The sequence below is a fragment of the Psammomys obesus genome, unplaced genomic scaffold (assembly GCF_907164565.1).
Source record: "Psammomys obesus unplaced genomic scaffold, mPsaObe1.curated_primary_1811, whole genome shotgun sequence".
Classification (NCBI taxonomy): domain Eukaryota; kingdom Metazoa; phylum Chordata; class Mammalia; order Rodentia; family Muridae; genus Psammomys; species Psammomys obesus.
The window spans coordinates 14,704,963-14,728,244 of NW_026592548.1; the positions used below are offsets into that span (position 1 = coordinate 14,704,963).

At 44.6% G+C, this 23,282-nt stretch overlaps 1 protein-coding gene across 2 annotated transcripts in view; it reads left to right on the forward strand.

Annotated features, from left to right (window-relative positions):
* Positions 1-23,282, forward strand: part of Dnai3 (dynein axonemal intermediate chain 3) — a 55,310-nt gene that overhangs the window by 25,784 nt on the left and 6,244 nt on the right. For both annotated transcript variants that reach the window (XM_055614345.1, XM_055614346.1), the window contains 7 exons: positions 507-635; positions 2,612-2,685; positions 5,046-5,256; positions 6,756-6,843; positions 14,368-14,528; positions 15,187-15,250; positions 21,230-21,360. In XM_055614345.1, coding sequence (XP_055470320.1) covers positions 507-635; positions 2,612-2,685; positions 5,046-5,256; positions 6,756-6,843; positions 14,368-14,528; positions 15,187-15,250; positions 21,230-21,360 — 858 coding nt within the window. The remainder of the gene's footprint in view (positions 1-506; positions 636-2,611; positions 2,686-5,045; positions 5,257-6,755; positions 6,844-14,367; positions 14,529-15,186; positions 15,251-21,229; positions 21,361-23,282) is intronic.

Genomic DNA, 23,282 nt, shown 5'->3' on the forward strand with positions numbered 1-23,282 from the left:
CTCACCTACAAGTTATCCTCTGACTTCCACGCTCAAGCCCACATACTTGCATGTGTACATGTTCAAAATAAATACGTTTTAAATTTTAAAAATATGTGTTATGATTCTGTGAAGCGATGGCGTCCAGGAACAGTAGTGGGATGAGTGCTCAGGGTCTCGGTGACTGTGTACCCTCCATAGCGCACATCCTCTCCAGCCCCTGCTCTCCAGCCATGATATACATAGATCTCTCACCATGGCATGGTAGGATGTGTGCATCTCTGTAACCATAGCAACACTCCTTCAAGAACAGATTGGGTCCATAATCCTTATAAAATTTAGATATTAAACTACATTGAAAGGGAAAGTTGTTATGACTGTTACTAAATATGTGGTATACTGAAACACAAATTTGTGTTTTCCCTTAACTCGAATACAAATCTGAGTTTTTACGTTTTACCTGCAATGGACAGTGGAGTTCACCTATCAACTCTCTGAAATGTAACTTTCTTTTCCTGTTTCTCTAGCCTATGTTTCTCCTTGAACCAGACAGTAATAAAGAAGCAATGTACATCAGACACTGCGCAGTGTCTTCCATAGAAAACGGCCACAGGAAAGTGATCACAGATATACACTGGCTGCCAGACTCATTTGAGGTGAGTTTTGATGGCTGTCTGGGTGGTGGGAGTCAAACCTGGGTTCTCTAGAAGAGCAGCTAGTACTCTTAACCACCAAGCCATCTCACCGGCTTGAGTTCTGTTAGATTTATTTTGGTTTGTTTTCTGACACAGTGTCTCATGCACGGTGAACTCACTTCGAACTTATTCTATAACCAAAGATGGCCTTGAACTTCTGATTCTGTCTCCATCTCCCAAGTATTGGGCTTATAGATGTATGCACCATGGCCAATGTGTGTGGTGCTGCTGGCGATCAAACCCAGGGTTCTGGGTACACTTGGCACTGTACCAACTGAGCTACCCTTAGTCTCTGGTTACTTTATAAAATGTGTTTTTTAAGCTGTTGAAATAGTATTATGGCTTTAGAAGTTCACTTTAGCTTTCCTGTTTGTTGCTGTGATAAAATGCATTGACCAAAAACCTCTTAGGAAAGGGAAGGGTTTATTTGGCTTATACTTCCAAGTCCCTCCTTAAGGGAAGTCAAGGTAGGAACTTGAAGCAGAAACCATGGAGGAATGCCACTTGCTGGTTCCAGCATTAGAGCCTTCTCAGGCTCATGCTTAAGCAGCTTCTTATACAGCCCAGAATCACCTACCTGGGGATGGTTCTCCCACAGTGGGTTGAGCCCTCAGACACCAAATAAAAAAATAATCTCCCACGGACTTGTGCACCAGCCAATCGGAGCCAGGCAATTCTTCAACCAAGGCTTTCCTTTCAGTTGACTGTAGGCTACAAGACAGAGTTCTAAGTCTTTAAGATGTAAAGCCTGAGTGATGAATCTCTGAGGAGAGATTCTTAAACTATCAGATCCAATGGAAGTCGGCACTTGGCACACAACCGGAAAGGGTTGGGAGCTTGAAGATGGGCCAGTATGGTCTGCAGTTGCCTGGCTGGTCCCTCCCCCACTCAGCCCTTGGTGGAAGCCCTCCCCCATTCAGGCTTGGTGGAAGCCTTCCCCCACTCAGCCCTGGTGGAAGCCTTCCCCCACTCAGCCCTTGGTGGAAGCCTTCCCCCACTCAGCCCTGGTGGAAGTCCCAGGCTGTTCACTATTTTACTCTGAACCATATCAAGGTAGCCATGTTTCCGTACACATTCGAGAGAGCTACCTTCCTAAGTTACCCCAAACCCTTTTGCCTCCTTAACAAGTAGTTAGTGGAGACCTTGGAACTTATAGGACAGTGAAAGGACTCTGAAGGTCCTCCATGTGCTTGCAGAGTTGTGCCAATAAGCAGACAGTGAACACCATCAGTTTCCTTTTTTCTTTTCTTTTAATTTTGGAGTTTAGAAGACAAGGTCTCTCTGTGTGGCCCTGGCTGTCCTAGAACTCCCGTTGTAGAACAGGCTCATGCCACTGCACCCAGTCTCCACCAGTTTCCTATTTGAGACTTAACCCTTCTTCTAATGATCTTACCTGTTTAACGGTCTCCTGAAATCTGTATTTGGCTGAACAGCTGACAGTGAAACTAAAAGAGCCTGCATTTCTATAGCTAGTGAATGATAAGACGATGTATACCACCTGCATTTTATAAAACATTTAAAATAATTTGTGATTATGCAGATAAAATTCAGGCCATGTGAACTGAAAAATCTGAGAATCAATATTTATATGCATTCGAACTAAAGCTACATAAGAATACTTCTGTGAACAAATGATGGATCAGAGTACCACTCATGGTTGTACTTGATCTTAAAACTCAGATTCCAAATGTCTAGTGTTAACAATATTTTAACAAAACTTTTTAAAAGAAAAAAATTTAAAGGAAAATAGCTCTGACGAAAATTATTTCTAGCTACTCAGAATTTACCTTCCTAGTAATAGTTCTGAAGCTTTGTAATTTTATATATGTATTCCTGGTGAAATGCTCATGACTAGGGAGGTCAGAGCCAGCCTTAGAGGAGACAGGCCTACTATTGTTAGTTTACAGAATTTTCTTTTCTTAAAAATTTTTAAACAGATTAACAGAATGGGCTCCGTCTTTGAAAATCGGAATGGAATAAGCTGTCAGCTCGTCACATGCTCAGCAGATTGGTATGTGTCCCTTCAAACATTGCCTCAAACCCTTCACACACTGTGTTCTTTTCACTTCAATGTTCATAAAATTAATGTCTCCTTTCATTCTTCAAAGATTGTTATTGCAGCAATTAACTTAAAGTATCTGAAGGAGAATTGTATAGATAGATTACTGCTGGTTAAGGTGTTGCTGGCATTAAAAAGAAAACCAACTTTTGAGCTGGAGCAGTGTGGCTCACGCCTTTAATCCCAGCACTTAGGAGGCTCCCGCAGGCTAAGCTCTATGAGAGTGAGGTCACAAAGAAAGTTCTCGGCCAACCAAGGCTACACAGTGAGATCCTGTCTACCTGTCTAAAAAAAAAAAAACTTTATGGGGATAAATTTGGAAACAATAATGTTACAGTTATTTTTATAACATTGTATTTGTTTCTCAGTTTCTCTCTTAACCTGGCTATAACACAAATAATTGAGATTTCATTATATTATTTTAAGAAGCTTCACAGCACAAGAACTGAGCAGTTATTACTCTGTTCTTAACCCTCTACGCTAATTTGATTTCCTCCCAAGCATACATTCCAGAGATAGTTGCACTTTGTAGCTTTTCTGCTCCAGCTCTTCACTTTGATGTCTCCTGGACCTCTGTCCCTGAGCTCAATCCCCTACTTCCTCTTCTAACTCCGCCTCCCCTGGCTGGCAGGAAGTCCAGGCCTATTCTCTGCCAAGCTCAGCAATTGGCTGCAAGCCAGTTTAGTGGCATCTCAGAGGACAGTTGGGGAGCAGTCTTTATACAACATTGAGATAGGAGATCCTCAGAGGATTGCAACCAGATATAAGGGCTATAGAAATCAGCATTTGAATTACACAATAACTTTATGCCTACACAATAAGAAAACGGGAGCTAGCAAGAAGGCTTGGCTGGAAAAACCCCTTGGCAAAAAAGCCTGAAAATCTTAGTTCATCCCCCAGGACTCCAGGTGGGAGGAAAGAGCCGACTCTCATAATGTGTCTCCTGACTGCCACACATGCACCGTGCCATGCCAGTATCTGTGTTCCGACACATCACAGACACGATGATGATGATGATGACGATGATGACGACGATGACGACGACGACGACGACAGGGAATAAAATATTTTCAGAAAACAAAGAGTTAGCTGGGCTTGTCTCAGTCATTGGTGCCACAGCATTACCCACAGTTATTCTGCTTCTTCACACCCCATGTTTATAACTTTGTGGTATGCTGTTTCTACTCAGTTTATCTCACAGATATGAGGGTTGCCACATGTATCCGTAAAGCCTATTAAAAGTAGAAGAGCATCTACTTTTCTGATGTACATCTATACAGAGTGCTGTTTTAATTTGGTGGCAATGTTGAAGGCTACTCGTTTAGACAAAATTATATTTGCCAGTTTATAGAATTAATAATCATAACAATATAGGAAATATAGTATTTATAAGTAATGCTTATCTAGGCTCCAAACAAACAAAAAAGCTATTAAAAACAGCTCTGGAGCTCATAATCAAAGCACTCAAAACCTGAAAATTGTGGGTTAACTCCAGCATGAGCTATATGGTGAGGTCTTTTTTTTTTTTAAGTCTTTCAAGTTGATGTGGTCGTGCACACCGTTAATCCCATCGTTTATAAGGCAAAGCCAGGAGGATCTCTGTGAGTTTGAGACTAGCCTGGTCTATATAGTGAGTTCCAGGACAGGTACAGCTTTGCCAAGAGATTTTGACTAAAAAGCAAACAAAAACAAAAACAAAAAAAATCTTTGACCCCAATAAAAATAATGACACCTTATGCCAGGTGAGTTGACAGGAGCAGAAGCTGTGGAGTCCAAGAGAAGGCACTGGTAATGTTAACAACCACCATTAAAATTATACGTTTTTAATGGGTGAACTTATTATATACAAGTCAGATCTTAGTAAATCACTTATATTCCTTTCTAAAGTCATCAGTTTCCAAACTGAGTTCCCATGTGTTACCATCAAGACAAAGAAAATGACGGTGTGATTCTGTAAATTGTGGAGCAGTTTTGGAGGGATGGCTTAGAGTATGGGCTGCTCTTGCGGAGGTCCCAGGTTCAGTTCCCAACACCCACACAGGCAGCTCCTCCCCTCCTGCCACTCTAACTCTGGGAAACCTGAGGCTGTCTTCTGGCCTCCGCGGATACTGCACTCACACACACGAAGCCACATGCAGCCACACACAAGTGCAGATAGCTAAAAGTCAAATCATTTGGAAAGTAAAAGACAGAATGGCCTCATTTCACGAAGGCTTAGCTTCAGAAACATGAAGCTAACACATCGTCTCCCATGATGTCTTCACATTGGGTCTCTTATTTGTTAATAATAATAAATATGAGCTTTCTTTTAGCACAATATGTTTTTGGGATATTCGACCTCAAAAACCTGCAAGCGCAGCTGCAGCCGCACCTACAAGCACAGGCCCAGGCACAGCCACCGCCGATACCTCAAACACCCAGCAAGCAGTACCAGAGAAGAAGAAGGAGGAAACCATTCAAGTTCCTTTTGATGTGCCCTCGACTTTCACGCACCTAGATCTTGCCTGGAAACCGCTATCGAGGGTAAGTAACATGGGCTTGTGTCCACCCTGTATACCATCCGTTTTGTATCATTGACACCGATGCTCCCACCCTCCAAATGAAGAATGGCTCAAACTAGCACAGGACATGAACTAGCAACATTCACGAACTGATTCATCCAGCTGAGAAACTCCTTGTCTGAGAAGGATTGATGCACGCCTACACCAAACCAGACACCCAAATCACAATGAGCTTGGGACTGATATTTCCTGGGTAAGTGAGCCACAATTTACAAATGGTTGCGTGCTGGTTCTTTAGCTGCACACAGACTCCTTGAATATTGGTAGCTACTCCAGTGGGCCCAGTAAAGTTCATTTTCCCCACTTCCAGAGGGGAAAAAAGTGCTCATTTTGGATATCAGTGGTAAGAGATGATACGATAAAGCTGCTAACTGAACAGAACTGAGAAGTCATCAAATAAGAAGTCGTCTGTATCTAACTTGAGTCAGCAATTTGCCTTTAGAATAACATGGCTGCTGCTGTTGATGGTGCATGTGCAAGCTGTGGGCAAGGCCTCTTCTGTAGGAGGTGTAATCCCAATTCCAAACCTAATATATGTCTTTTCTTTTGATTTATGAATATCACATAACATTACTGGGTGTTAGCTCCCAGAGAAGGAGCCTGGAGGGGTGAAAATATTTCTGAAGTAACTAGAAAAGAACGGGAAAGAGAATATTTGAAATTGTCTGGGATAAGGATCTGGAGAGATGCATCAGTGGTTAAGAGCAGATGCTGCCGGGTGCAATTCCCAGCACACACATGGTGGCCCACAATCATTGACTCTGGTTCCAGGCCATCTGTTGCCCTCTTCTGACTTCTGTGAGCACCAAGCGTGCACACTGTCTATAGACTCACATACAGGCCAAATACCCATGCACATTAAATAAGTCTAAAAGAACTTTTTAGGAAGGAAGGAAGTTGTCTGGGCCAAGAATTACTGAGTTGTTAATAGTTAAAGCACCACAAATGAATTTGCAAATATACCAAAGACTAACTGCATAGCAAGTGGCTAAACATGCAGAGGGAGAAAACTGAGGAGATATACATAGAGGAAGAAACCTAAAGGCCATTTATCATTCTCACCAAAAAAAATTCAGGCACAGGGTACGCCTGTGTCCCTGATGGGACCAGAGGGCATCCGGGTAAATTAGCAAGGTCTCTTTCTGAAGCCTTATCCTACTGAAACATTTAGGGAACAAGGCACTAAATCATTATCTTCCATTGCAACTCTAAAAGTAAGCTGTTGAATACAATATAAAACATATAAAGATGAAAAATAACACTTTGGGATTGGGAAATGCATCCCCGGGCAAGCTTCCCTTGGTAGCATGATTTTAGAAATATGGATTAAGTGCTTTCCCTGGGGATAAAGGAGGGGCAGCAGTAGAAGGTAGGTTTCTTATAATCTAGAAGCCGAAGAGACGGGCTACAAAACAAAAATAAAATCTAAGAGTTTACCTTTCTTTTATTTTCTTCCAAAAGATAAAACTGTCTAAGGGTGACACAAATTTAGACCACTGTCCAACCAAGTTGAGCCTGGGCGAAGATCCTCTTCTTTGCAGAGTGCAAGGTAACTGACTGCCATTGTCTGCTAAAGGGCATCTTGGAGAATTGCTATCTGTTTATGTCTAAGATGAGTTCCCTGCCAGAACAGTCTGAGTCCTAGACTTCAGACAATGAAATCTCCAGAGTGGAAATTTATAATGAAAGTTTATATCTCTTTTATAAGGTTGGCCGAGTGCTGAGAGGTTGGGAGAGCAGAGCACACTGAAATTATACAAAATGTACAAAACTAACTAACAATTGAAGTATTTTCAGACACTTGCCTGGCCTCCAAAGACTTCTAGTGTAAAGTTTTGTTTTCTTTTGTTTTTTAATGAACGTAACGTCCAGCTGGAGCAGAATTCCTCTTTGGACCTGTGCTGGGAAAAAAAGTGAATCTGGATTTGGGGTCATTTTATAGACATAGCCTGTTTGATTGGACCTGCTGTATTTTAAAGGAACCACAGAGTCTTCTCTCCCTCCCTCTGATTCAGTTTACCCTTTATAATTGATTGAGTTCCGGCTGTGGGTCAGGGATTGTGCTAATGGTATACCTGCCTTCATTCTGTGGGTCAGGGACTGTGCTAATATTGCCTGTGCTTTCCTTCCTCTAAGGGCGTTTTTTGTTTGTTTGTTTGTTTGTTTTTGTTTTTGCTTGTTAGTTTGTGTGTCTGTTTTTTAATCTTGCTTAGTAATCTTATCGTGGAATAACAGAAATAAGGTATATTGTACATTAGTAAAGAGGTTGGGCAGCTCGCACAGGCACACCCAGGAAACACCATCACTGTCGCCATACTGGGCACAACCCTCTCTCTCAGAAGTTCCCTCAAGAGTTCCTTTCTGTCCTAACCTGCCACTCCACATTAACCTGCATTTTGTATAATTTTAAATGAATTATTTGGAGTATGCACTCCCATTCTTAGTTGGCCGTTTGTTATATTTCCCAGTTTGTCTGTTTGTTTGGAGGGGACAGCTTCTCACTGTGTAGCCCAGGCTGGCCTCACTCACAATCCTCCTGCAGCAGCCTCCCTCGTGCTAGGACTGCACTCCCACAACCAAGGGCTGGCCATTTTCAGTCAGGTACATTACCCATGGATTTATTCGTGTCATCTATGTCCATACTTCTCCCCCTTTCGCTACCGACTGTCCTGGTGTGCTTCTCTGTCGCTGTAATGAAACACTGTGGCCGAAAGCACCTTGGGGAGGAAAGCCCACCATCCCAAGAAGCCAGGGTGGGAGGCCAAGGCAAGCACCTGAAGGTGGTGCTTGCTCTGAGGCAGAGACCCCAGAGCAAGACTACTTGTCTCCTCAGGTCCACGATTAACAGCCTTCCTGTGCAGCCCAGCCCTGCCTGCCTGGGATGGTCCTACCCCACAGTGGCCTGGGCTCTTCCACTTCAGTTACCAACTAAGCAAATACCCTGCACACATGCCCACAGGGGGAGGCGATGCTTCAGCTGAGGTTCCCTCTCTCCAGGAGTGAAGCTAACGACCAGGATCAGCCACCACACAGACTAATATTTCATTGTATGGGCATACCCCATTAGCAGTGTCAGTTCAAGGGTCCTGTGTCCTCCATGACAGTTGACTTCGGTGTTTGTTATCATTGAGAATCCTTAATGTATCGTAGATTTTTATCTAGTATATGATTGTGGAATGCTTCCTTCCTGTCTACACTGTTTTCTTGTTCTCTTTGCAAAATCAAAAGCTTTCAAGTCCAAGGGAGTACAATTTATCAGTTGGTTCTTTTGTGGCATTATAAATATTGGCATTGCAATCTAAGACATCTTTGCCTGACACAAGGGTGCAAACATTTTTTCCTAGGTATTTTCCACTATATTTTTCTTTAGACCTATGATCTCTTTGAGTCAACTTTTATATGGCCCAGGCTATGAATCAAACTTCTTGTTATATGTGTGTTCCTGCACTCTGTTGAAAGTGATCTCCTTTCTCCGTTGGCTGATGTGAACGTTTGCCAAAAGTGGCTTGCCCAAGCTGGGAAGGGTCGATAATACCTACAATCCTAGCACTTGGGAGACCTCAACAGGAAGATGGCTTCAAGTTCAGGGCCACCCTGGGCTACAGAGTGAGTTACAAGCCAGCCTTGTAAATAAATAACAGATGTCACTTTTCACTTCTCAGCACGTTTAAGTGTACTGCTAACGTTTGCCTATGTGACAAACCAGGGCCAAATTCTATCAAAAGCTTTTTCTGCATCTCTCGGGTGATTTTATATTTCGGGGAATTGAGGGGGTGCATATGTATATGTATATATACATGCAATTGGTATATACAAATCAAGTACTTCTGATAATGAAGCATAAATATTTTAAAAACAAGTCTTTGGTGTGTGTGGTGGGCGGTACACACATACGCCTATAACATGTTGCAGTTTATCAACAATGAAAGCAAGTTGCATCTTGAGAAGATGCCACATTCATTTGTTTAACACAATACAAACCGCCGAGGACTGATGGTGGAAAAGGACTGAAAGTCTTTACCTCTCATGATTAAACCACTGTGTCTGCATGAGAGCAAAACCTTTGTATGCACAGTAAAACTCTACAGTTCACAGCGCACCACAGTCCCAGCGCTGAGCCCAGGATCTCAGGCAGCATTTGCTGGTGTGAATCAGCAGAGCAGCATTGGAAGTAAAGGTGTAACCATGGATGTTAGGGATCGAGGCTGCACGCAGGCCATGCGATGCACGTAGCATGGGTGAGCACGACAGGAAATGCTCAAATTTCATTTCATGTTTGATTCTGAATTACTTTTTGGCCAGTTCTCATTTGAAAGCCTTTTTTTTTGGGTGGAAGGTTCAAACAGCATCTCACTTATGTGTTCTTGGCTGGCCTGGAACTCACTATGTAGGCCAACTCACAGAGATCCACCCGCCTCTGCCTCCCAAGCGCTGAGAGTAAAGGTGTATGCTACCACACCCAGCACCAGAGACTAACTGATTTTTAGTGAGACCCATCCAGGCTCAGATATGACGTGAGAGCATGACCCCGATTTCATGAAGCTGTGTAAGAGGCGAAATCAGCTGACAATTCAGGGATAGTCCCTTCTGTGCATGATGCAGTCCAATACCCATAATACCCGATTCAAAACACAGATTTATTCCATGAATGAGGCAAAGTAAGAAGTTAACAAATTAAATCCTACTAATAGAATACAGAATTGTGACTGTATCCTGGAATAAAGGTTCCATGACTCTGGGAACTTTCCCTGAAAGTACCAGGTTGTGCTTCCGGCTTTTTACTTGAAAGTGCTTTTACAAATTCCCAGTATCACTGCTTTCACACTCAGTAAGTTAAAGGGGCAGGGTGGGGATGTCACTTGAGCTGAAGCACAGCAGTCCTACAGCATCTGGTCGCCAAGGAGGCTAAGTGGCTGATGGGCAGGCAGTTTGCACAGCATGAAGACACTGCTCCCTGGACAACTCATATCTCAGCAGCGAGCAAAACCCTAAAGAGACTGCTGTGCAACTCAGAACTCAGAAGCATGTTTCTCAGATTTCCTGTTTGCTCTTTCGAGACATCAGCTGACCCTGAGGAACTACTTGAAATTGCAGAAAGTGAGAGAGCACAGCTCAGGAAGTTCCTTCCTGGGTTCCAGTCTCCTTGTCCTAGCAACCACTGAGGGAAAGGCACTGGTCGGTCTTCTGACTTTTGATGCACATTTGTCTAATTCCCTTTTCCGTCCTTCAGCTGTTGCTTCGAGTCTTTTGAAGTTCTGTCTTTAGACACATAAATGCTAAAATTAAATTTCCTAATTTCCTAAGTTTCCTGTCCTTTCTTTCTGTCTTTCCTGCTGCTGGGAAGAGAACGTGGGGCCTCACGTGTTCCATGCCACAGTCATACAACTTTCAACCAACAAGTATCTCTTAAACTCCCGTAGGCTCTGAGAACACGACTGCGGGGCTGGGGAGAAGGCTTAGCCCTCGAGAGCACTTACTGCTCTTCCATAGGAGCCGGGTTCAGTTCCCAGCACCCATGTCAGGTGCTTCACAGCTGCCTAACTCCAACCCCAGGGCCTCTGACACCCTCTTCCGGACTCAGTGGGCATCTGAACTTCCATGTGCACGTACCCAAACATACATAATTTAAAATAACATTTTTTTTAAAAATATAAGTCTTTTCACAGAGCTAATATTCTGGTGGGACAACTGAAAATACATTTACTTGCGTTTAACGAAAAACCTCCTGAAAATAAGCAGCTTGTAGCCTATGTGGTCAAACAGGAAAACAGGTCATCAAAATACTTTCTTTCTGGAAAACACGATTTTATGTCATTCTTAAAGGAAAACATTCGGGTTAAAGTGCACTGTAGGAGAAATAGACATGTTTTCAGCAGAGACACAAGTAGGCGGTGCAGAAAATTCATGTTGCAGGCAATTTGGAGGTCTCAGAAAGATCGGCCACTTCCTGACTCCTGTGTGAGTAACCAGCTTTAAGAAACGAGGTATCGCCTGCAATTTCAGCAAGCTGCAGCTGTGCACCTGTTCTGGCCAGCCTTGGTTCTGTTCAGTAGAATGCACACATAACTTCCCTGGGACATTTTGCCTATTGGTTTAGTACTGGCTTCCTTGGACCATGAATCACAAGGCCCTGCTCAGGTTTTCCGGGGCTCTGTCGCCACCTAGTGACCAAGGACCAGTCACCCATCATTTTAGAGTCCATCATAGCAGACAGGGCCTAAAAGAGTTAGTGGTTCCTGTACATAGTCCAGTAACGGTAAAAAAAAAAAAAAATAAATAAATAAATAAATAATTCTCTGTGTATTACTTTCTAATTAAAATATTTTTCATATAATATGATCACGGTTTTTCCCTGCCCAAACTCCTTCAAGATTTCCCCCCACCTCCCTATGCACCCAAATCCACACCCTTTCTTTCTCTCACTAAAAAACAGGCAAGTAGAACAAACAAGCCAACCAGAGTAGGAAAAAAACACAAACAACAGGAAGAGGAGCCAAAGAAAAAGCACAAGAAACACCTGCAGACGAAGACACCCAGAGACACCCATAAAAATGCAAAATCAGAAATTATAATGTATAAGCAAAAGACCTGTAAGGTTTAAAAAGATAACAAGAAAAAACTTAGGCAAAGCGTTACTGCCATTGAGTTTGTTTTTGTGTTGGCCATCTGCTACTGGGCATGCAGCCTGTCCTTGATTGTGGTTTGTGTACCCAGAGAAACTCCAACGGAGAAAACTGTTTTGTTTTTTGGTTTTGTTTGTTTGTTTGTTTTTTCTTTCCCTTTGTGAGCACCTGTCAACTGGAAATAGCTTTTGGGTTCGGGACTAGGGTTTGTGTCTGCTTCCTTTTTTAGCACTCAGATCCCATCTCCCTTTGACCCCGTCGGGCCCCGTGCATGCTGCCGAGCCTCTGTGGGTTCAATGGTGTGTTAGCCCTGCTGTTCAGAAGACCTTGCTCCCTTGGTTTATGTACTTGATCCCAACTGGCTCCTAAGGTTTTTCTTCCTCCTCTTCTGCAAAGTTCCATGAGCCCCGAGGGGAGGGATTTAATGAGACATTCCATTCAGAATTGGGTGTTTCAAGGCCTCACACAGCACATTGTCCAATGCAGATCTCTGTATTTCTTCCCATCTACTTGAGGAGAAAGCTTTCCTAATGATGGCTGTGCAAGACACCGATCCTTGAGTATAGCAGAATGTCATCAGGAGTAATTTACTTTATTGCTGCTTTTGGCAGAGCAGTAGTACTTGGATTTTTCCCTAGGTCCGTGCCTTATCTAGTTTCAGGTTCTTGAACAACCAAGCAGCGTCAGACATGGGTCGGTCTTGTGGAGTGAGCCTCAAGTACACTCAGGTAGTGATTGGTTACGACCACAAGGCTGTGCCACCACTGCAGCAGACGGGTGCAGACGACCATGCAGACAGGTCGTCACTGACGGGAGCTTTTGTAGCTGGGTTGGTGTGGACCTTTCTCCTCTGGTAGCTTGCAGAGCCTCTTCCAGTACCAGCAACACTAGCCAGTATGGGTGACGGCTCTAGGTAGACAGCAGCTTGGCTTCTCCATGAGAAATTCTCTATGTATTTTGATGAGAAAGGCTATACTACAAAGCTTTTGAATTCTTTTAGACTAGCCTTCAGAGCCTGCCATATGATTTTTAAGTAATAACATAATGGTTAAGAGTAGATTCTGAGCCATATGTGCTGACACACACCTGTAATCCCAACACTCGGGGAGGCAGAGGCAGCTGGATCTCTGTGAGTTCAAGGATAGTCTGGTCTACCAAGCAAGCCCAGGATTCTGGTGTTGATGGTCGGTGTTTAAAAATCTCAAAGCCACGGTTTATTATTTGATCATGCCTTGCCTTATCCCTATCTTGTCTGGGGAAAAGATGAGATAAAAGGAATATATAACAGAGACAGCTACCTCACAGGACATTGTGCAGGTATGTTAGTATAGGAATATGCACAGTTTAGTGCCTGGCTTGCAGCTAGTGTTCAATAAAGTTAGTTACAATAATTACCAACAGCAAAGACTGAAGCTCTGCGATGCATAACAGCTTTGAAATCACCAACTATCCAAGGTTATGCCGCTCAAGTCTGAGTAAATGCAGTTGATGGAAATACTTTTCTCTGGCCTCTTTGACTCCCTAGGGTGGAACTGAAGGCCTGAGCTTGAAAGCTGTTGTCTGATTCCATACTTGCTGTACACACACACACACACACACACACACACATATACACTTGGCTCTCTTTAAACCCCACTCTTTTCTTGATGCTTACCCCTTCCTTAGTGTTTGCATGTCTTCTATCCTCCCACCTCTTCAACTTCTCCCCACCCGTGTATAAGAGAACAAAAAAGCAGTATGTCAGGTTAAAATAGAATGATTCCAATTTTTAAATGTTGGTTTATTTTATGTATATGAATGTTTTGCTTGCATGCGCCTATGTGCCCTGCATGCGTGTCCGGTGCCCTCAGAAGCCGAAAGAAGACGTTGGATCTCCTGGTACTGGAGTTACAAATGGTGGTGAAATGCCATGTGGGTGCTGCACACGGAGACTAGGTCCAGTGTTCTTAACCACTGAGCCACCTTCCAGCCCTAGGATGTGATCCATTTTTTAAAATAAAAAACCTGTTTTATGTGTATCTGCAGAAATGTCAGGAGGGAGAGAAATAGCAGTACTTCAGTGGTGTTTATCTCTGAAAAAATGAAGCACTAAATACATTTTATTTGATTTGTGTTTTTTTTTCTATTTTCCAAAGCTTAACAATATTTATAAGTTTAAATCATAAAAACTTTTCTCTAAAATAAAATGATATCAGGTATTTGAAAGAAAAATCCTGCCAATTTCAGCCTCCAGAATAGCTGTGCCCTTCTGCTGCTGGCACATGTAGCTGTAATACACAACGCACACTATGACGTAGTTGGTGGTGGCCTGCAAAGGAAGGGGTTTCCCGCTAAACTGAAGCTCAGTATTCTTGGACTCCATCACTGCCACACTGTAAGGGCATGAACGGGATAGATGTGTGTGGCAAGCAACAAAACATATAATGTATGTTATCTTTCCCTCTGTACAGGTACTTCCTCCATGCATATTCTTCTGAAAGAAAAGATGTTAAACCAGATCAGAACACTGAAGGCGGCCGAAATATACCCCTACCAAAATCTGGAGGCTGGGATGGCCAATACACTCAAGCCAATAGATGACTTCTGCACGAAGTTCTTTGTGGGAACAGAGGTAAAACAGAATTGTTCGGTTTTTAAATCACAAGCTCCCTGTCGTAGCCTTATGACCTCTGTTGTACAATGGTCTCACTGCTCTAGTCTCTTCCCACTTGCATGGCTGTCCTTCCTCTTGCTCTATGTTGGACCCTTCTGCCTTCCCTTCTCCTTAAAATGGTCATAGATTAGCACTAGACTATACAATGCTTAAGTGTGAGTTGAGAGCAGCACTTCCTGCTCTTGCCTTTTTAGGCTAAGCGTTATGATATGCCTTCCTTCTCCATCTTATTCCAGGTCTTTATTAAGCCCTGACTTGGCTAAGCACTGAGGACAGATCACTGAATAACCCAAACCCGTTCTCACCCCACACATATATACTCAGAAAGTTAGGAAAGCCATCAGCTATGCGCAGAAGGCCTCCACAGCTACCCATCTTACACTGTGTGCAAAAAGCAAATTCATTTGAAATCAAAATCATCTTGAAATCAAATACAGTAACAATTCTGAGCCTTTCTTCCCTCCTGGTAGGCTGTATTCTCCTGTCACAAATAAAAACAATATGTTGTTTTTATTGTTTTTATTTGTCTTTGGGCCCTCAGTCTCAGCACAGGAACAAAAGGTCTCTTGCCTCTGAGCTTGCCCTTGCATTTACCCAGAGCCTGTTATCTTTCTAGGAAGGTGAAGTGATATACACAGACTGGAAAATGGAGAGAGACTCTGAAACTGGACGATTTATGCGTAAGTCTACTGGGCTAACCTGTTATTAATAAGGTCTCCTTTTGTTTGAATGTGTTATTTACATACAATAATGAGATTCGGTCATTTTTACACACACATAAATATGAAATGTGTTTTTATCATCTTTACTCCTCATTGCCCTCTCCTATCTGCCTCCAACTCCATTGATCCCCTTTATCGTCTCACTTGGTCCTTTTCCATTTATTTACTTAGTGGCCCAATGCGTTTCACTGAGCTTGCATACATGGTCCTGGGTGAAGGGTTATTTATAGGAGCATGAGCTCCTTTGCCAGTGTCTACAGTATCTCCAGCCACCACCAACTATCTTCAGATATTCAAGAAGTGGTGGGGCCTGGTGAGCCCCTACCTGACTGAAAACCATCACCCGCTGTTAGCTGCTCAGGGGCGCTAGGACCTCATGGCTCATCTCTCCCTTGTCCCCAGTTCAGGGCATCAACAGGCTCCATCTTGCACAGATGTTATGCCATTAATCAGAAGCGCTGTGAGATCGAGAGCGTGATCATAATGTGTATTCTGAAGACAGCCTTCCACCTCCCTGCTTCCTTGGGTCCGTACTTCCTTCTCTGACATCCCTTGGAGATGTCACTATACTTATTAGATAATCCGTGGACATTCATCGTGGGTGTGCCTGCTGCATGTCAGACGCTGCATGTGGCACGGCAGTAGTCGTCTTCTCTCTTATTGGATGTCTTGGCAAACATGGACTCCTCCTGATCTCAGGCATTCTCTTACAGCCAGCTTTTGAAACTGATTTTTGAGCAGAACCACGAGTGAGGGCTGGCGGAGTCATTTATTTTAAATCAAACTTATTCTATTTTTATGCTACAGGCCAGACATTGGTGACAGCAGGTGGGGAAGAAGTGTCCTCTCTGGCCTGTTGGGAAAGGCATACAAATGGTAGCATTATGGTTGTAACCGAACAAAAGGTGATGTAGAAGTCCAGAGAAGAACTGTTTCTCTTGGACTGTTAAGAAATGGGTCACACTAGCCGGGCATGATGGCACACGCCTATAACCCCAGCACTCGGGGAGGCAGGGGTAGGCCAGCCTGGTCTACAAAATGAGTCCAGGACAGCCAAGGCTACACAGAGAAACCCTGTCTCAAAAAAACCAAACCAAACCAAACAAAACAAAATAAACAGAAACAAGAAGAAGAAGAAGAGGAAGAAGAAGAAGAAGAAGAAGAAGAAGAAGAAGAAGAAGAAGAAGAAATTGTCTCAGTTGGACCATTTTCAACTACAATTGAGCTGACTCCTAAAGGGAGGATTGGAAACTTTTCAGAAAGATTTGATGGGGAAAGACCCTACTTGTCAAAAGAGCAACCAGGGCAAGCACCTGGGAGCCCAAAAGAGCAGTAGACAGGAAGGAAGAGGGGAGCTCAGGGCTGAAGCACAGCAATCCAGAGGTCAACTGTAGCAGGACAAGGGCCAGACATCTGAGTCCAGGTAGTAAAAAGCTTTGATTTTTCTTAATGAGAGTTTTAGAGCCATCCATATGCAGAAAGAAAAAAAAAAAAAAGCCTTGGAAGGGAGTGAGGGCTGGGTCAATGGGCCTGGCTGTTTATCAGTAGGACTCCTAATGGAAGCAGGATGAGCAGTCCCAGTGGCTTCAGAGAGCCGGCGAGGACTAGCAGGCAGGTGTGGAGGCAGTCATATAGCAGAAAAAAAAAAAAAAAAAAAACATGGCCAAGACTTGTAGCCAATAAGATATGGGTGGTTGGGGTGAAAGGGAGTTGCTTTTCATTCCTTGTCCTTTAGTCCACTGCCAACACAAAGAGGAGCCTTGGAGACCCTGGAAGCCATCAGCCAAGCACTGTGAAGCAGGCAACGCTGAGCCAGCCTCCTATTCCTGTTGAATGATGCTTGTGGGATGGGAGAATTGGTACGCAGCCTCACTGAGTTGCAACCCAGGTGCCCTGTTCACAGTCTGTGGGCTGCAGATGTTTTCCTTGTGAGCTCCCACCCAGCATCTTACATAAGTGCCAGGGATGTTCCCTGAGTGACACCCAGGCAAAGGCAGCTACTGGTCCCTCCTAATCCACTTAACCCTATATAACCAGGCAGGAGAGAGAATTCCATCCTCTTAGAAGAAAAGCAAAACAAAACAAAAACTTCTGGAAGGCAGATTACCCCAAATGAGATGGGGGGGGGGGGGGGGAGCCACATCAACTATGACTACGTGACCTAAGAGGCAAGCCAAGAAACTCAGATCTGAATGATGATGTTTGACATAATTGTCTCATGTGGTAGAGTCGGCACATATCCACGCCAGGCACTGTGGGAATGCTTCCCTGGACAAATTCATGCCATGGTCACAGCAACCCTGTGGGATCTCTCCCTGGGCCTCAGTGGCAGCCTTTGAGCCCAGGCAGTCTGCCACCAATCTATGCCTTTTGGGTTATTACAATTTTCTTTTAACTGCCTGGCCTGGAGGCTCTGGCACTCTGTTTAATAACTTAGGGACAGTCCCACTCATTGTTGAAAGTCACGCAGGTCTTCCAAAGGATGCTAGAGAGAAAAGATTATCATAGGATGTTAAAAAAAAAAAAAAAAAAAAAAAAAAAAAAAAACCAGACCTTACCCTTTCGGAAAATACCAAGGCTGATCACACAATTCTGAGAGGGTTTCCAGCCCCCAGGACAGCCCTGTTCATGCAGAGACTGTGTGGAGGGGAACTGCCCCAAGGGCAACCCCAGAGAAAGAAACAAAAACGTCAGGAAAAACAACGTCACTAGTGTCTGGGGGTGTCTTCTCCCGGGAACTTTCCAGACCTCTAAAGAAAGCCTGGGAAATACATGCTCTGTGATCTCTTCAAGATGCAGCCTTAGAAACTGGGTCTCTCCCTCCGGATCCAAAAGAGCTGCCTTTCTGTTTTTTTAATTCATCTGTGGGCATCAGACTGTGCCTTACTCAGTGTAAAACAGTGGGTCTTCAGACTATGCCCAGACCTAAGAGACTTCATCTGACAAGCAGCTTTGGGGTACACCTTGAAGCTGGGGGACAACTTTTGGAACCTAATGGACATTCCAGCAGCATCACGTGCCTGGCACCACCCACAAGGCACAGACTGATAAGTGACTCTTCCTGAGAATGTACCAAGGTGACTTCCTGACTTCCTGAGACTTTTCCTGAGAATGTACCAAGGTGACTTGGGACAGCAGTGAAACAAGGGAAAAACCAAAAAACAAAATCAGGGGAACTAGCCCCAAGAACTTATCAGACATTCTAGACCTAGGAACATCTACAATTCCCTCACTGGACCACATTAAAAAAAAAAAAAAAAAAAAAAAAAAAAAAAAAAAAAAAAAAAAAAAGGTAGGCGCTTAGCACTGCAGAGACCTTGGTTCCCACAGGCCTGTCAAGATCCACAGGCAGAAAACTCCCAGGCACCCCTGGAACTGTCCGCTACCCTGCTGACATGGCCTGTTAAAGTTGGTGCCTGCAGGTCCTTTTCACTCACCCGAACCTGCCTCCGTTCCTCTGCCTCTTCCTTAACCTGGACCCAGCCCTGCCCTTTGGCCTTTGAAACCAGACTGGACTGTACAGCTCAACTCTGACCAGGCAGCCTGAATCCACAGCCAGCAGGCCAGAGCATGTTCACCAGCTTGGTTTCTTTGGCTTGCTCACCCCCCTCCCCCGACTGCGTTTCCATCAGCCTCTCTGCTTGTCAGAACCTTTGAATCCTCTGGAACCCCGCCTTTTAGCCCTGTGTAGTCATCCTGTAACCTGCTGTTAATGTAAAACAACAACAAAACAGCTCCCACCTCAAGAGGGCTTATTCAGAAGCCAAATGGTCATGTTCCAAAAACACGGACTTGGCTTACCCCAAATTCTGTTCTTCAAATATGGATTTTTTTTTTTTAAAAGCTCTTGAAATTTTTATCGTAACAAAGCAAAGAAAGTCACAAATCCAAACACTTTTCAAGTCCGTTGTTGGAAGCACCAGGCAGGTGTGTCACGGGACAGTGACAGAACCTCTGCAATGGTCTCAGCTGCTGCCTGATGACCCGCAGCTATGGGCTAAGGTGAGGCCTGAGACCTGTTGAGATAACGATGCTGGCTGGGAATGGGGAAACCAGCTGGTCGGCTTACCGGCAAACACCTTGGAAGTGAACAATTCCATTTTTGTCCTTGGCCAGAAGCAGGAAGCATTGTTGGTTCCCAAGCCCCAAGGTCCAGTAAAGAACTCTGGTTTCTTATCACTTTCTAAATGAATACCTCTGCCTAGAAGCTACACTTGAGCCTATGACCAAGGCTCTAGGCCTGACACTGACGCCTTCTGGCAAACAGCTGTGGGATTACATTTCTGGCTTTTCACGGTGGGAATGGGTTACTCCAAGTCCCCAGATCCAGCTCATCTCCTAAATGGTTTCAGGGTCTCTACTCTTTCGGGGAGAATATTACAGGAGCCTTGGGGATTGTTGTGGCTTGACCCCTTCCTAATAGACTGTCTCTGCCCCTAAATAGAGACACAGTTTTTCTGATCTATCCCAAAGCTGGGAACCAAACCTGGAAGAGCAGCCAGCGTGTGTAACCACTGGGGCAGCCCAGGCTGAATAGCATTCCATCTGCACATCTACACAACATCTTGTTCAGCCAGTCACTCATGGCCGCTCCCGCCTTTCTTCTGCTGCAAGTGGACAAACAGCCTTTTAAAACCCTCCTTTATCATTTTCTTACAAAGCATAAGGAAGTCTCCTTCTCCTTAATATCCCATCGGTGTTTGGATGGGTGGCAGTTCAGCCCTCACAGAGCATTAAAATGATGAGATACAGAATAAGTTGGCAGTTTTAGGGTAGAGCAGTGAGACGTCGCATCTTAAGTCCCACCAGCATTTATTGTCATGGCCATCCCTGGAGTCTGGAGCAAAGAATGAAGAGCATTCAGCTCAGCAGCCAACCCTGGCAGATAGAAGGAAAACCCAAGCTCTCATCCCAATGTGCTCTGTGCAGAGAACAGAGAGGCAGGAAGACCCTGGGGCCTGGAGCAAAGGTCCTGGAGAGCTCTGGTCTCCACATGTGAACTTTACCTTTCTTAGCTGCAGTAAAGGGAATTGCATCAAGCCCATTGCTCGTGTCAGAAACCAGGCTGTTCTTAGCACTTCATCTTGCTCACTCTGCCTGGCCAAGCTGTCCCCATATCTTGGTTCACAAATGTGTTCTCCCTGCATCTTACTTCAAGTCACCTCTCTCTCTCTCTCTCTCTCTCTCTCTCTCTCTCTCTCTCTCTCAGATTAACAGGAGTCCTTACTGGGGTCCCCACCTTGACCCACCTGCCTCTAACCCCGTTCTTCCCATAACAGCCAGTGTGCTTTGGGAAACATCAGTGGGTTTGAACTAGACTCGTAGAAAGACATCACTCTATGGCCTTGGTCTGGACTCTTTTACTACAGGGCCCTGCAGAGTCTAACCCTTCCAGACCCCAGCCATCTCCCATCTCATGCCTGTACTTCCAGCTTCCATGGGGAACAAAAGCACCTGCTAGTCCTCTTCCCAGGATTTCGGTGTGTGTGTCCGTCTGTCTGCACTGCTCCTCCATACCAGAAACTTCCCAAATTCAACTACTTGGAAACATCTCAGACCTAAATAATTCGTTGCCCAGACCATTCAGTCTAAGCTAGAAGTGATCCTCACCACTCTTGCTAGTAATGGTTTGTCTTTGGTCTGCACATGGGTGGGTTTCAATTATTTACTGAGGCATTTGTTTCCAGGGTATCTTTCCTTTCCACTAGATTGTGAGCCACTTGAGGGCAGGCCCACACTGGATTACTAGCTAGCCATTGTCTACATGAAGACCTTTGCTCATACAGGCAACCCACAAATATTAGCAACTCCCAGACCGGAGTAATGAACAGGTGAACTAAGGGGCACATGGTGTGGCCGAGGGCCTGAAAAGCGACCCTGAGGACACGTTTCTATGACAGATGGTGCACCCGAACCTGGCCTTGTTTACTTCCACAGCCAAGAAACCTGTGAACCTCTACACTGTCCACGACGGCGCCGTCCACACTATTCAGAGGTCGCCTTTCTACAACGACATCGTCCTCACTGTTGGGGGGTGGAACGTGGCCATCTGGAAGGAAGAAGTCATGGTAAGTCCTGCCTGAACTGAGCAGGTGGGAGTGTCTCTGTGGCCGGGGAGGACAATAGGAACCATGTCCCAGGATATCGTGCCTCCGGGGCACTTCATAGAGAAATGAGAACAGATGGTCTGGCTCCAGCTTGTCAGCAGAACCGGTGGGAGCCTTTGAAAATAGGACCATGATGAGCCTTTCTTTCCAGAGAGAGGAAGTAAACAACACAGCAAGGCCCTTGTTCTCTGAAACCTAGCCATGTTTTTTTCTTGGAAACATCTACCATGGCCAGTTCATCATCTGACTTGAATTTCGGCTCCTTGAGAACTGGAAGGTGGACTCTGGTGACCAGATGAAGTCCAGGGCTCACTGGGCCTGTCCACTTTTCTTCTGCACCAGGAAGGTGTTGGCAGCTTTAGGACGTTGGCTTTTGTAGACCAAGGACTCAGGGTTGGCAGAGCACAGGCACATGTGAGCACGAGATTTGGTCAGGATTAAGTCCAGTCCTGCCAGATAGGAGCCAGGCTGCCAAGACTAACAAACAAAAATACTGGAAAAAAAAAATAGTAAATCCAGTAAAGCGGGAGCAGGGCAAACCAGTTCTTTTCTGAGGGAAACCTAAATTACTATGCCCCTTTGGTGAGAGATATATGAGCTTGTGAAAAAACTGGAGGGAGGGAGAGAGAAGGAAGCAGAGAGAATGTGTGTGTCACAACTGGAATATACGTATTCTTTCACCAAATAACACTGCCTTTGGATCCTTAATTTGTACAAATAATTTTTAAAAGAAATGTGTCAACATTTATATACTTGGTGCCACTGAATAAAACAGAAAGCTATTTAAATCTCCATCAACAAATTTTCTAACAATTTGCTCTGTAGGTTTTGTTTTCTTGTTATTTATTTTTCCAATGAGGAAGTTTTGTGGTCATCAGAAAGAAAACTAGCATGATTTCCAGAAGACGGGCAGGAACCAAGAGCCAGGATCCCCCAGAGACTAGAGGAAATGAGAAAACGGGCACAAAGGGCTTGGAGGGCATGAGTTGGGGGTCAGCAGCCAGGCCTGGGTTCCTTCTTCCCCCACAAGGTTGCCTACGCACAGGTTGACTGGTAGAAGTCAACGCCAGGCCCTTGCTTTTGTCAATGAAGACAGAAGGGACATTTGGACGTCTCCCATGGGTAGACGTCAGTGAGAGAAAGCATTTTCTAATTTTTATTATCTGTAGCAACTCCCCAAAGTAGCAAATCATCTCATGGCGGAAATGAAAAAAAGATGATTTCCTTATGCTTTGGCAGGCTGAGTATCTCTTCCAAACATATCCATAGCCACCTGACGTTACATATGGTGTTCTCAGGCTGCGCTGCCAACTTCCGGCACACAGCTGGGGCTGACAGCCGCCTCGGTGACTTTTGCATAGCTGTGACAAAAGCACTTCAATGACTTCAGGGAGGGAAGGTGTGCTCTGGGCGACTGCTGTGTGGTTCTGGTCCCAAGCTGAAACCCAGCGTCCTGGAAGCAGCAGCAGGCAGAGAGGCCTTGTAGCTCAAGGTGGACAGGAAGTGGGGGCCAGCCCCAGGCCCAGTGTAACCTTCAAAGGCATGACCTCCTCCCTCCCCCAACAGCTGAAGTTTCCAGAACATCCAAAAATAGTGTCACCAGCTGAGAACCAAGCATTCAACACATGAGCCTGTGGGGGGCACATATTCAAACCATTACAAGAGACTTTTCATGTGCTTCCCTCGGAGGGCAGTTGCCATGAGTAGCAGATCTCTGACAGCGGATGAAGAGGAGGAATTTCCTTGCCCTGTTCTCCTGTACCTACTGTGGATAGACCCTCATAGAAATAATAAGGCCAGGGTTATCAGGACTATCTGGTGCTGAACCGAAAGGTTCAATCTTTCCTAGAAAGCAACTAAAACAAACCAAAAAAAGAGGTTAT